Source organism: Miniopterus schreibersii (assembly GCF_964146895.1).
Source record: "Miniopterus schreibersii genome assembly, chromosome: 19".
NCBI classification, from domain to species: domain Eukaryota; kingdom Metazoa; phylum Chordata; class Mammalia; order Chiroptera; family Miniopteridae; genus Miniopterus; species Miniopterus schreibersii.
Window position 1 is genome coordinate 29720126 of NC_138119.1, and position 12999 is coordinate 29733124.

General features: G+C 37.4%; 1 protein-coding gene across 11 annotated transcripts in view; it reads right to left on the reverse strand.

Annotated features, from left to right (window-relative positions):
- The window catches only part of CD55 (CD55 molecule (Cromer blood group)), a 56486-nt gene that overhangs the window by 19355 nt on the left and 24132 nt on the right, over positions 1-12999 (reverse strand). For 2 of the 11 annotated variants that reach the window (XR_013997754.1, XR_013997755.1), the window contains 2 exons: positions 7612-7717; positions 5972-7028 (listed from right to left, as the gene is read on the reverse strand). The exons of 1 other annotated variant lie outside the window; for it this stretch is intronic. Coding sequence is in view for 8 of the 10 variants with exons in the window: in XM_081122012.1 (XP_080978138.1) it covers positions 6869-7028; positions 9975-10047 (233 nt within the window). In the remaining 2 variants the exon portion in view is untranslated. Of the gene's footprint in view, positions 1-5965; positions 7029-7563; positions 7718-8525; positions 8992-9974; positions 10048-12999 lie in introns of those variants that run through there. 8 more of the 11 variants (XM_081122012.1, XM_081122007.1, XM_081122010.1 and 5 more) reach the window with 6 other exon arrangements.

The following is a 12999-nucleotide window of genomic DNA, read 5'->3' on the forward strand; positions in this document are numbered from 1 at the left end:
GGCGCAATGGGTGATCAACTTAATTTGTAATGATATAATTAACCATGAACAAATGGTATTAGGAAAACACAGGGGCAAGAGGATCTATAACGATATAAACAGATTCTAAAAAGCAATGGTATTGTGAATAGTAACAAAATTTCCATCTTTCTCGGCCCCTTGGAGATATGAAATTGCCCAGGAACAGCACATTGTGCACAATTTTTACAAAACTGTGGAGGTTCTAGAATTCAAACAGATAGAGATGGTGCCTAGATACTAAAAAAAACCTTTCATATGCTACAGAGAACAACCCTATGAGGTGGACATCATCACCCGCACTGTGCAGGTGAGGAAATTCAGGCATGGGATGTTGAAGTAACTTGACCTCGTGGTAGAAACAGTATTGGAGCATCATAGCTGAGGTTCTAGAGAGTACTCAGGTGAAAGAGCCAATCTCAAAAGGTTACAACTGTGTGACTCTGTCATGCAACACTTTTAAAATGACAAAATTAGAGATTGAAAAACATTGTGGCTGCCAAGGGTCAGAAATGGGGGGCAGGGAGTGGAGTGTTGTCAGCAGAGGGGTGGGTGTGGTTATAAAGGAGCAACAGAAGGGATCCCTGTGGCGGTGAAGTGACTACCTTGACTGTGGCGCTGGAGGAGTGAACCTACATGACCGATAAAGTTGCACAGAACTCAATAAACACACACACAAATGAGTCTGAGTAAAACTGAGGGATCTGAGTAAGATACGTAGATTGTATGTCAATATCCTGATTGTGATATTTTTACAACGCATTATTTATTGTTTTTTAAATGCAATTTTTTTTTTACAATATATATTATAATGTACAATTTTTCTACAATTGGAGGAAAATGGGCAAAGGGAACATAGAATCTCTCTGGGTTATTTCTTAGAATAACTTGTAAATCTACAACTATCTCAAAATAAAAATTTTAATTTTAAAAATACAGTACTTATAAAAGATGTGCATGTGAAGCCTATCAATTTTCGTATTTATCTAAAAGAACATTGAATATGCTGTAATGTAATATGCAGAATTTTTTGTTGTTTCAACTTGTCAGGCAACTTTTATAAATGTATTTTAAGGTTTTATATATGCTTTCAACTTCAGCTAAAAAGTAAAATAATAATAATAAAATTGTATTTTAGCTTTCAAAAAAAAGTGTTCATAAATTTAGAAAGAGAATTCCCTTCTTCTTGCCAGTAGAAAAGACGGGCTGTCAAAAAAATGCAAATTACAAGTGCAAAATGTGTGAAAAAAGTGTAATGTTACAAGAGACAGCCAATAAAATCAACATTTAGACAGGAATTCACTATGGATTAAATTCTTTTAAATACAAAACTGTGATTGAGACATCAAAATAAGTATGCTTAGGAAATTAATGAAAGATAAACATTCATTAATAACTAAACAAAAACAGGTAGGTATGAATTACAAACTAAATGGATCATATATAAAATTACTAGAAACCTTGGACATGAACAATGCAATCATTTCAAATTACAATCTCAAATACTAGTACCTCTATAGTGGACACAGTTTCAGAGAAAAATCAGTGGATTGGAAGGCAATATTTTATAGCAAAGAGAAAGAAACAGATTAAAATAAAAACTGTTAAAATGTGTGGAACATTGAATTAGCCACATTTCAGTGCAGAAAATAAAAATCCCTCTGTGTTTCTTTAAAAGAAAGAGTTGGGAAGGCTAAGAGTCAGAGAATTGTTTTTTGAATGATTGACTACAAGGCCATGCCATGGAAGTCATGGTATGGAGGTCAGGAAGCAGCTGCTGTTATTGCTACTGAATATTCCACAACTAAGCTTTATTCCCAGGAAGTTGATGACTAGAGAAAGAAAAGTGAAAAGTGGCCAGCAGAAACATTTACCTATGTCTGTTCTATCCTGATCGTGATATTTTTACAACATATTATTTATTGTTTTTTAAATGCAATGTATTTTTTACAATATATATTACAATGTACAATTTTTCTACAATTGGAGGAAAATGGGCAAAGGGAACATAGAATCTCTCTGGGTTATTTCTTTGAATAACTTGTAAATCTACAACTATCTCAAAATAAAAATTTTAATTTAAAAAATACAGTACTTATAAAAGATGTGCATGTGAAGCCTATCAATTTTAGTATTTATCTAAAAGAACATTGGATATGCTGTATCTGTATTTTATGTGTTGTATCTTATTTCTTCTATGTGTTATGATCTAGTATTTCCATCATTACCACCATTGTTTTTGTTTTTCTAATTGTCAGTAGGAGCTTGCTCACGTTGGCTCCTGAGTCCTTTTGATATATCAGCATCATTTTTTGAACCTTCCTTAGTTTTCAGAACCCTGAACTTCTGATACCACAGGGTGTTCCAGGCTCACTCCACATATTATCAAGCCTGGACATGATGTGGGCCCTGTTTTTTACATCATTGCTATCTGCAGACCAATTCCTTCCTTCCTCACCACAAACCCCTTTCCTCTGACTCTCAGGCCATGAGACTGCGCCAGCACTGTCTCCTTTCTGCAGTGCCCTTAGATATCCAGGCCTCTCCAAGCTTCATGGCTGCACCCTAGATCCACGGGCACGCACGTCCACTGGGCCCTTCGCGCCACCCACGCATTCTACTGAATTTTTCTAGTCCTTCCCTTCGCCTCCTCTCTTCAAACATGTAACGCCTCCTCATGTATACCATTCTCATGGCGGCCTGGCTTTATACCTCACTGAGAAAATAGAAAACTGCGCTCTTATATGCCACCTTCCTGCCTGTTACCTGCAGATGATCTGCCTTATATGCTTCTATCTAAGGCCAATTTTTCTACTTGTGCACTAAACAGAACTAAAACTTACTGAGGACTTTCTCTGTGGCTGCCGCTATTCTGGGCACTTTGTTTATTAATTCTCATAAAATGCTATGTATCCTGACTTTACGAATGGAGCACCGCTTTCTGGATAGATAACTAAGGCACACGGACAAGAAACGGTCCTAGAGTCACACAGCTGTTAAGTGGCAGGACGCCAGCTTGAGCTCAGGTAGCCTGTCTCCAGAATCTATGCCCTTACCCATCAGCTGCACTGCTGCTCAGGATGGAGTTGATTTCCTTTCACCTCCGCAGGGACTTCAGAGATGCCCCCCTCTCTCCCCTGCATCACATCCATCAGCAAACGATGTGACAATTTCCCCCATATTTAAAATAAAGCCTCTCTTGATCCCACATTACCTGTCAGCAAACGTCTTATTTTTCTGTCCCAACTTTTCTGCAAAACTTTTAAAAGGGCTGTCTATATTCACCGATATTGGTTATCACCAATTTCTGTCCCCCTGGTCTCCGTTTCAGCCTCTCAGGGTCGGCTTTTCCTGGACTGTTGACTTATGCACCGTCTCCCCTTCGATGTCTAAAAGGCATCTCAGACTCCCCAGGTCTCAAAACAAACTCCTGATCCTCCTGTTGCAAAAGTCTTCCCCAGCTCAAGAAATGGCAACCTCCCTCTTTCTGTTGCTCAGGCTAAAAATCTCGGTGTCACCCTTAATTCCTCTTTTTCTTTTTTTAACTGCACACCTAATCCTTTAACAAATCCCAACTTCAAACTCTAACTGTAACACTGCAGTTCCCATCACTCGCTTCTGGGCCCTTCCCTCCCCACCCCAGACACTGTCAGGATGCCTGGCTTGGGGACTTGAAGGCCATTAGCAACATCCCCAGGGAACCTTCTCGCTGCCGGGTTCTTCTCTCCCCTCCCTCCCCGCTCAGGCCATGATGAGTGGTTGGGTTGCAGAGAAGAGCAACGAACAGAATTGTTTCAAGAAGTCCTGCTTCCATCGTGTCATGATGTTCCTCTGTGACAACGAAGGCCCAAATTTGGTACCTGTCTAGAATTAGGAGAAAGAAAACTATACAGAAAACAGATACCATTGTAGTAAATTGCCCTGCAGAGGGAAAGAACAGTGGCTCTTTTTTAAGTGTGCTTGGGAGACTTGAGACGGGAGTAGTGGCCACAGGAAGAGGGACAGTGTCACCACCACGTCTCAACACTGAGGCGTAGGGAGTGTGGAAACGAACCAGCCACCAGGGGAGCGGGCTACAAAGGAAGCACTGACTTCAGGGAAGAGTCTGTTTTTTAATTTCGGCAAATGGGGTGTGGGGAGCGCTCAAGTTGGGTGGGTATAAAATGAGGCGTTTCCACTTTGGGCATTAACCCAAACTACAGAGCTAGGGTGTAACAGGACAAAAACTATGACTGTTCAAGTGTTCCAAGAATTTGAATGGTGAGAGCTACTGGGTTAAATAATATAAAACACACATTTCTGTGGTAAGCAGGTATAATTTTTTACAACAAATAAGCATCGGTCTCAAGAGTAAAGGCAATATAATCTCTGCATTCAAAGTGCAATCAATCTCATAGGAGAGCTTACCTTGGGAAAAATAACATTATTCAACTTCATGATAACGGGATACAAAGTGATTGTAAATCCTACAAGAAAGCCCCACTATCTTCAACATGCCCTACTGTTTATATTATTACCTCAAGAAAACTGTTAAATATTTTTTTTTAGCTTTTACCCTTATCGAAGTAATAGTCAAATATAAAGGTTAACTCAGTGTACTATATCGTCAAAGTTCAATACTTCCCAATAGCTAAAATTCTAGCTATTATAAACCTGAGTCCATTAGTTCTAACTTTTAATTTGATCAAGGTGCAATGAACTATTGATAATTTTTATCCCTACACTAAGCAAATGACATCCTCTCTCCAAGCCTTTTCTACCTGGAGCGTGTGGCGCTTTGCAGTCCCCAGTCCTGCCGTGTGAACCTCATCTGTTCGTCCTTAGTTCACTCCCTGCCCCACATGCATCCACTTAGCAAAGACAGCTGAGGCATCCTCTGTATTCTGTACCGGTGGCCACTATAACGCTTATAACTTGACATTCTTTCTCTCAATAAGTATATAATTTTGGTCTTTCTGTGATAGAATATAAGCAACTTGAGAGCAGACACTGTTGTTATCATCTCGGTAACCTCAGCAGCTAGAACATGGTAACCTGCACATAGGAGGCTCACAGGTATTTTTTAAAATATATTTTTATTGGTTTCAGAGAGAGGAAAGGAGAGGGAGAGAGAGAGAAACATCAATGATGAGAGAGAGTCATTGACTGGCTGCCTCCTCCTCGCCCCTTGTTGGGATTGAGCCCGCAACCCGGGCATGTGCCCTGACCAGGAATCAAACCCCGATCTCCTGGATCCTAGGTCGATGCTCAACCACTGAGCCACACTGGCCAGGCTTCACAGGTATTTTTCTGAATAACTGAATCAGTGTTATCCTTGCTACTACCCCAGGAAGCACCAGATTGTCACAGAGCAGGCAGAGCAGGCCCTCTTAGTTACCAAACAGATGAATTAATAGGTGGATATGTACCTCGTCACAGTACTTTTAGGGGCGTTAAAAGAATTTCCTAATATTAAAAACTATTAGGAAATTATTGCTAACCTTGTTAGTTGTACTAATTGTGGTTAGGTAGAAAAATATCCTTATTGTTAGCAATACATATTGAAGTATTTACAGTGAAATGCCATGGTGCATATGGAATTTACTTTAAAATACTTCAACAACAAAGCAGATGACGTAATGTGACAAGTTATTATTATATTTAGTTATGTGCATATTCTAGTCTATTCCAACACTTAAAATGACAAGAATATATTAAGAATCTAGAAATTAATGTGATTACCTTTAGATAAACCAGTAACAAGTCATATAATACTCTGAGAGAGTATGACATGCTTAAGAAAGTACAACGTAGTATAATTTAAAAGTCACCAAAAATGTTTCCCCAAACATTTAGGATAACCAAAAGGATATCCTCAACTACTTATGGGAGGCAGAAGGAGAATATTCTATTTAGAAATAAATTATTTATATTTAAGAAAGTAAATTTCAAATACTACAGGAGGCAAAAATTTGATCAATTATTTATTTCATTTAGGGAAAATAAATTTTCCTTTACATATCATCTTGAACTTTTCTTCCTATACATGTAAAACCAGTGTGTTCACTGATATAAATAACCATAATATTACAAAAAATAAGATTTATAATTTAGAATCACTTCAGAAATATAGAATCTTTTCCTGTTAATCTTGTAATATCTCTAGATACTTTCAAAGACATTAAGTTAATAAAAAGACCCTCTCATCCTCTCACAGATTCCTTTACAAAAAGAAAGATTTTTCCTAAGAACAAAATTAAAATTGTCACTGATCCATCTTACAAGTAAAGGGTTAAATCTTGTTAATTATCTGTACTTAGGTGACAAAGAAAGAATTATTCCTTCATTCTATACTTCTCCTTTGCCACCTACTAACCCAGGAAACTTGATTCTCTAGGTCATTAACATCTTTTTCATTTAAAATATTTTTCCAACCCAGTCAAATGCATTTCCATGGAATAAGAAAGTATAAAATGCCTTAGAGTCAAGAAGGGTTATTTTATAACATGGTTTATCTCACTTTGGCAATTTTGCTCAGAAGAGAGGCCAGGCAATAAATTTGTTTGTTTTCAATATCCAACGAATGGTTTTTAATTTTTAATTTTCTTGTAAGTAAAAATAACATTAAGAATCCAATGGGGGGAAGAATCGCTTATTTCCTTTTCTTCATGCGCACTTCTAAGCATGAACAAATCTCTACATTTTCCTACACTTTTCGAAAAGTAATTAGTCCCGGTCCTGCGAATTGTTTTATTTTTAAGAGGCTTGGAAGTGCTGCGAACGTGATGATTCTGGGACAGATTTGTTTCTTCTTGATTCAGTGACACTCTTAGCACCTTAACGAAACTGAGAGCATGCAAACTGAACAGCACTACTGCATATATTGTGTCCATGCTTCCAGAAACTTATAAGAAACTAGAAGTATCCTGGATACTTGTGTAAGCTTTCTTCTTTTTTCTTCTGTGGCTAAGCCAGGTAGCCAGTGGTTACTAGCGTCATAAGCAAAACTATCAATGTTATAAATGTTTGTCCTGAAAGTTAAAAAAAAGAAGTTAAAATCAAAATAATTTTATTTACTGGTAATAAACATGAAGATTTAAGTTACCATGCGCTAGACTATGAAGAAGAATTAATCGGTTAGTTTGGGGTGTCAAACTAATGCAAAGTTAGTAAGTTATATAGTATACCTTACAACAAATCTTAGTATTCCCTCGACACTGGGAACTCTGAAAGCCACCAAGCCAAAAGGAGAAACAAATATAATACAAGCCAATCACCTCCTGAATCAAATAGTCATAATAATAAAGGCATTCTTACTGGTAAGCCCTAACATATCAACCTTTTGTGTCTCCCCCCAAATATTTATGTCATGGCTGGCATCTAATCATTACAATAAACTGAGCGCAAGAAGGGAGAGGTGACGAGCGCATTGCTGAAGGACAGATGGCATGTCATCCTCAAGAGTCAATGTTAGTCATTCGTTCAAAAAAGAAAAACAGTTCTGACAATAGTCCAGGGCGAAGCCTCTAGTATCCTTGAATAGTACCAGATAAATCCTGAGCCAACAGCACGGATGGGCGTTTGCAAGAAATGGGATTTTATAGAACCGTGTACCTTTCATGATTTACCACTTCGTACTTCTGAGGCACCGTCACCAGTCTCAGTTAGACCATGAAACATAACATTGGATGCTTTGTTGTTCTCGTGAGTGTAGTAAGAGCTGAATAGTAGAGAAGGAAAACACTCATTGAATTACGTTATTTAAACCTGAATCCCAAAGTAATACCAGCAGCTGCTTACAATCACACCTTTTATAGCTAGCATGCACCATGGAAGGCGACACTCCTGAAAGAAGCCAGTCCTCGGGCAGGCAAACACCAAGGATGGCCGGGCGAAGGCGCGTCACCGCCCTCGGGCTCACTGACTCTTTCCCCTGTCCTCATTAAGACCGATTTGTTAATGAAGCTGATATAAAATTTTTAAAAATGATATGAAATCAGGAGAATAACCAGGCATGTATAAAGTTAGCTCTCGCCCTCAACGGCTTTTACTTCTCAAATAAGGCAAGTGGAGTGTTGTTAAAAGGCAGAATGTTTTCTCAGGGCTTTTTGCCTGAACTTTTCCTCTTGTTCAGAAATAGAGGAATTAGGTTTGCTGTAAAACCCCCAAGAAAACTCAAAACAAATATTCCCTCCTTCTATGGTTCAGCACGTTTCATCCTATTAAAAATACCACGGCCAATTGTTTCACCAAAGAACGTGAAGGAACTGATGGGGCCCAGTGCCGGCGCCCTGCAAACTCGTCGCCTTCCACCGTCGCTTGCCGAGCCCCACGGCTCTGGCTTCGGAAGGGGGACAGAAGAGCTGGGACAGACGCAAGGAAGGCCGCGAGGTGGTGCTTTACTTTTTGTCTAGAGTGGTTTTGCCGCAGCATCTGTACCAAGTCATTTTATATGACTTAGACTTCTTTTCATTTTTGCTGGGCTTTAAAAGCCCCATTCTTTTTCTTTTTTTTTAATTTTTATTTTTACTTAAAATGTTACAAATGTTCTTTATCTCTCCAAAAGTCCCATTCTTAAAAAGTTTCTGAAAAATCTGAAGAGCGAGTAATATTTTACTACATTGGCTGTTACAGCCTCGAGGCTACTTTATGAACAGTAAAAACTATTTTAAAAATCCAGGACCCGATGGTCTAATAGTTTTACTAAAATACTGAGCCACTTAGTGATTTAAAGAACATTCACATACTTTAGCTTATAATGGGCTTGAATATATATTCTTAACAATATTTGTTAAGTTAGGGAGAAAGGAAAGAGTTCTTTAGGGCCAAAAGTAGATAGCTCACATCACCCAAAGAATTAAAACAGGCAATTTAGTAACAGCACTAAAATACAGTTGTTCCTAATTAATTAATGAAAACGTAGGCATTAGGGAAGTATAGAAATAACTCAAAAGTTTATATGAACTTTGTCACTGGTTTTCTGAGCAATAAAACCTACAAGAAAACAAAAGAGGGTCAATTTAGTTATCTATTTATTTATTTATTTTTAATATGTCATGAGTTTTATAAGGACTCATGAGATAAAATCCTTCTGTTTCTCAGCCATTCATAGCATCTTCCTAACTCGGGGCCTTTGCACATGCCGTTTCCTCTGCCCAGAGGGCTAGGAGAGGGTCAATTTAAATAATCCTGTTTATCTACCGAACATGTCAGAGCCAACCACGACAATATACCTCACATGTGAATTTTCAAGGCAGGCCAGATGTTTTGAATAATACTGATTTTTTCCCTACGTGTTACTATTTTACCATCTGAGGGCTTATTACGTGCCAAGCGATGTTCTAACTTCTTTACAGGTGGAAATTCATTTGATCCCCACTACAATTCCGTAAGGTAGGTTCTCTATCTCCCGCTTTTTACAAATGAGAAAACTGAGGCACAGAGAGGTTAAGTTGTTTACGGTGACATGGCACAGGAACAGCAGGCACAGGACGGAACCAAGCAGTCAGGTCCCAGAGCCTGTCCTCTTAACCACTGGGCTGTTTTTGGCTAGAATGTCATGTACCAATAAACACAACTCAGAAAAAGGCCTAATTATAGGCAATTTAACAATATGTTAGAGGCTGGCTCCCCCCCCCCGACCCCCGCACATTTCTTTGCTTTTGTACAACACACATATGCTACCATAAGTTGTACTAAGGGAAAGGTAAATTGATTAATAGACTGCAAAGGGAGACTTTGGCTTTCAAATCATTTTCCTTCCAAAGGTGGTTAATGTCCTTGAATATATTGAGAAATTGAAAAGAAAAAAAAGACACAAAGTTTGTTCACGCAGGGTTAGTGATTATAGATAGGAATAAAGAGAAAGCATGCCTAAAAAGACAATTAAGTGAAGAAAACTATTCATGGTCAAGTATCGAGTTTTATTGGAAAGAAGCTAAGAACAAATGTTTTGAATCATCAGAATTTCTGCTCACCCTGATTTTCCACAGTCCAGGATAATTTTGGCTAGAATTAGCATACTAATTATTACAGTAGCACCACCGACTCCTTGAGGGGGGAAAATTTTGGTAACACAGTTAATAAAAACATAAACAATAACATATACAGGGTAATTTCACAATGATAAACGTACAGGTTATGAGGCAAATATAATGAAACTATGGAAGACAGGAATTATATTTTTGTGTCTGGCTTCCTTACGTTCCAAATTTGAGAGTAAAAACTGTGCATTATTTACCCTTTATCCTGTTTTCTTTCAAAGAAAAAGGAAATAAAATATTAAAAATAAAGTGTCATAATAATCAAATAAAATTTGTTTGATGAGAAGATTATAAAGTATTTTAAGCCCATCATGCTTCATTTTAAATGCTTTGATCACTGATCTTTCATACATGCATTCCCCCCCCCACCCACGCACTCTTTGGATCTATACTACAAAGGAAATTAGAGATGATCCTGGAAAAGCAAGCTGAAGCTAATCTGTCTAATAAGTGTATTTGGTTCCAAATGAGCAATATATAGATATCACACACTTGCACTACCATGTGGGCAAGTGATTTTAAAAAAACAGCTATTTCCACCACAGATAAGTTTTTATAGTACTTTACCCAATCAGTTTCTTTAACGTATGCCCTAGCATCACATCGTTAGCTTGAAAAGGCTATATTCATAAAATAAATCACGGCTCTTCAAAAGTTTTGAGTTTTTTTCCCCCTTCACCACATTCCATTAATTCCACCATTTCCAAATGCAGCAAAAACATCCCATTTTCAATTTGAATGATAAATGAAGATAGAAATTGAAAAGTGATCTAAAATAGCTACATGACAGAAGTAAAAGTAGTCCTAGAACTCTAATTAGTACATATATGTAATCCTAGAAGAAACTGTGTGAAGACTGATGGCTTAACAGGAAACCAGAGCAAAATACAGCAATTTGAGAAACAAATCTACATAAATGATTGCTTTATTAATTAATAAGAGAGTATTATCTCATAAATTAGAAAGAAGAAGAAAAATTAAGGTACAAAGGCAATGCTTTATGACTTCGAAATCCACTTGATACCTATAGAAAACCATCCCAAAGGGGAATTAGAGTCAATTTAATATTTGTGCGACTTGGGATAAATGAAACTATAGATTACTAATAAAATTATGATTGTGATTCCAATGTTCCTAGTCACTAACTGGAGAACGCTGAGGTAGGAAAATTACATAATTAAAAAAAAATTTTTTTTAAATGGTTTTCTCCAAGAAAAGGAGTATTTTAGTAATGTTCCCTGATGTAGAACTATTTTTACACTGTTTAAAATGTTGCAAATCAGTTTGTCACCTATTATCTCATTTAATCACCTCCAATAACTAGCACAGTGCTTGGAAAATAGTAGAAAGTGTTTAGTTAATATTTATCAAATTGCATTGAATGATATATATTTTTTTTTTGTAGAGGAGAAAACTGAAACAATATACAAAGTATCATCTTTATTTTTGAAAAACCCAAGTCAGAATTCTACCTACAAGATCTGGTGTTAATTAAACGATGCTTGTCTCATTTTTTTGAAGAAATATGGGTTCACCCAGTCACTTAAAAGGTCTCACTTACATCTAATACACTAGAAATGCATTCCATATTCTCTAAAATATAAGAAAGTTGTGGATAGGTTTTGTTCTTCCTTATAATCTTATTTAACATAACAGAATAAAGGGACAGGTCTGTGGACAAGTGAAGTCACACTGGAAAGAGATTTTTGCAGGAGAGAAAAAATATGCCTGAGTAAACCTTAAATTATCAGATTTGTAAGTCAGGAGTCAACACTCCTTCCTCAGCAACATCTCCAGGACCCTTTAAGTACTTTGCTATTATCACTGGACTTTCAGGGCCTTTGTATTTCTTCAAAAAAAAAAATTTTAAGGCTAAAGCCTACATTTCTTGATGCCTCATCTAATAATACTTTCACTTCTTTTTTGGTTTTTAATATGTTTTTCTTGAGTTTTAGAAAGAGAGGGAGGGAGAGGGACAGAGAGAGAGAAACACTGATGGGAGAGAGACATGGATCAGCTGCCTCCTGCACCCCACCCCACTGGGGATTGAGCCCGACACCCGGGCATGTGCCCTGACTGGGAATCGAACCAGGGACCTTTTGGTTCATGGGTCGGTGCTCACCCACTGAGCCACGCTAGTTGGGCTCAAATTTTTTAAGTAAGAAAAGTTCACATGCTTTCACTTCCAGACTAAAAAGATTGCTGAAAAACTGAATGATTATTTAACTTCTTAACTCTGAATCATGAGCATGTAATTAAAGTCACCTTATAATGAGATTTAAGCTTGTCATGCATAGACGCGTATTAAGACACAGGGAAGACCCTATATCAGCATATTATGCATTTTAAATCACCACGGATGACTCAAGGCTCTTGAAAATACACTTCAATTTGGGCTAGTCTGTTACACATGCCACATTCAGGGAGATATATAAAGCATAGTAAATACACATGTAATATTTAAAGGATACAGAAAAGTATTTTAGCTGTTTTACTGACTGTTCTCTAATTTTCTCTTTAATATTCTTTCAATTGACCTATTAATTCCCATAAGGGACTTGTGAATGTCACAATACACTTAAGCAACTGCGGGGCGGGAGTGGGGGTGTGGGATACTTGTAAAGAATAAGGGATAACTTAATTGTAAAATCTGAGTTGTGCAGCTCTTGTTCTGCCACTAGGACCGGAATCCTTATATCCCTTCAAGTACCTAGTGCTAGAAACACGAGTCATGGGCCTCTATTTAAGCACTTAGCTGTGTGACCTTAGGCAAGTTATAAATCTTGCAAAACCACAGTTCTCTCAGCAAAAAACTGGGACATGGCTACATTATAAAATTGATAAAATGTCTAAAAAGTTGAAAGAGCTCCTTGAGGAGGAGAGGGTGATAATGAAAATAAAATTGAGAAACACTGATATAGAACCAGTAAAAGGATATCTGGATATCTTTAAAATTAAC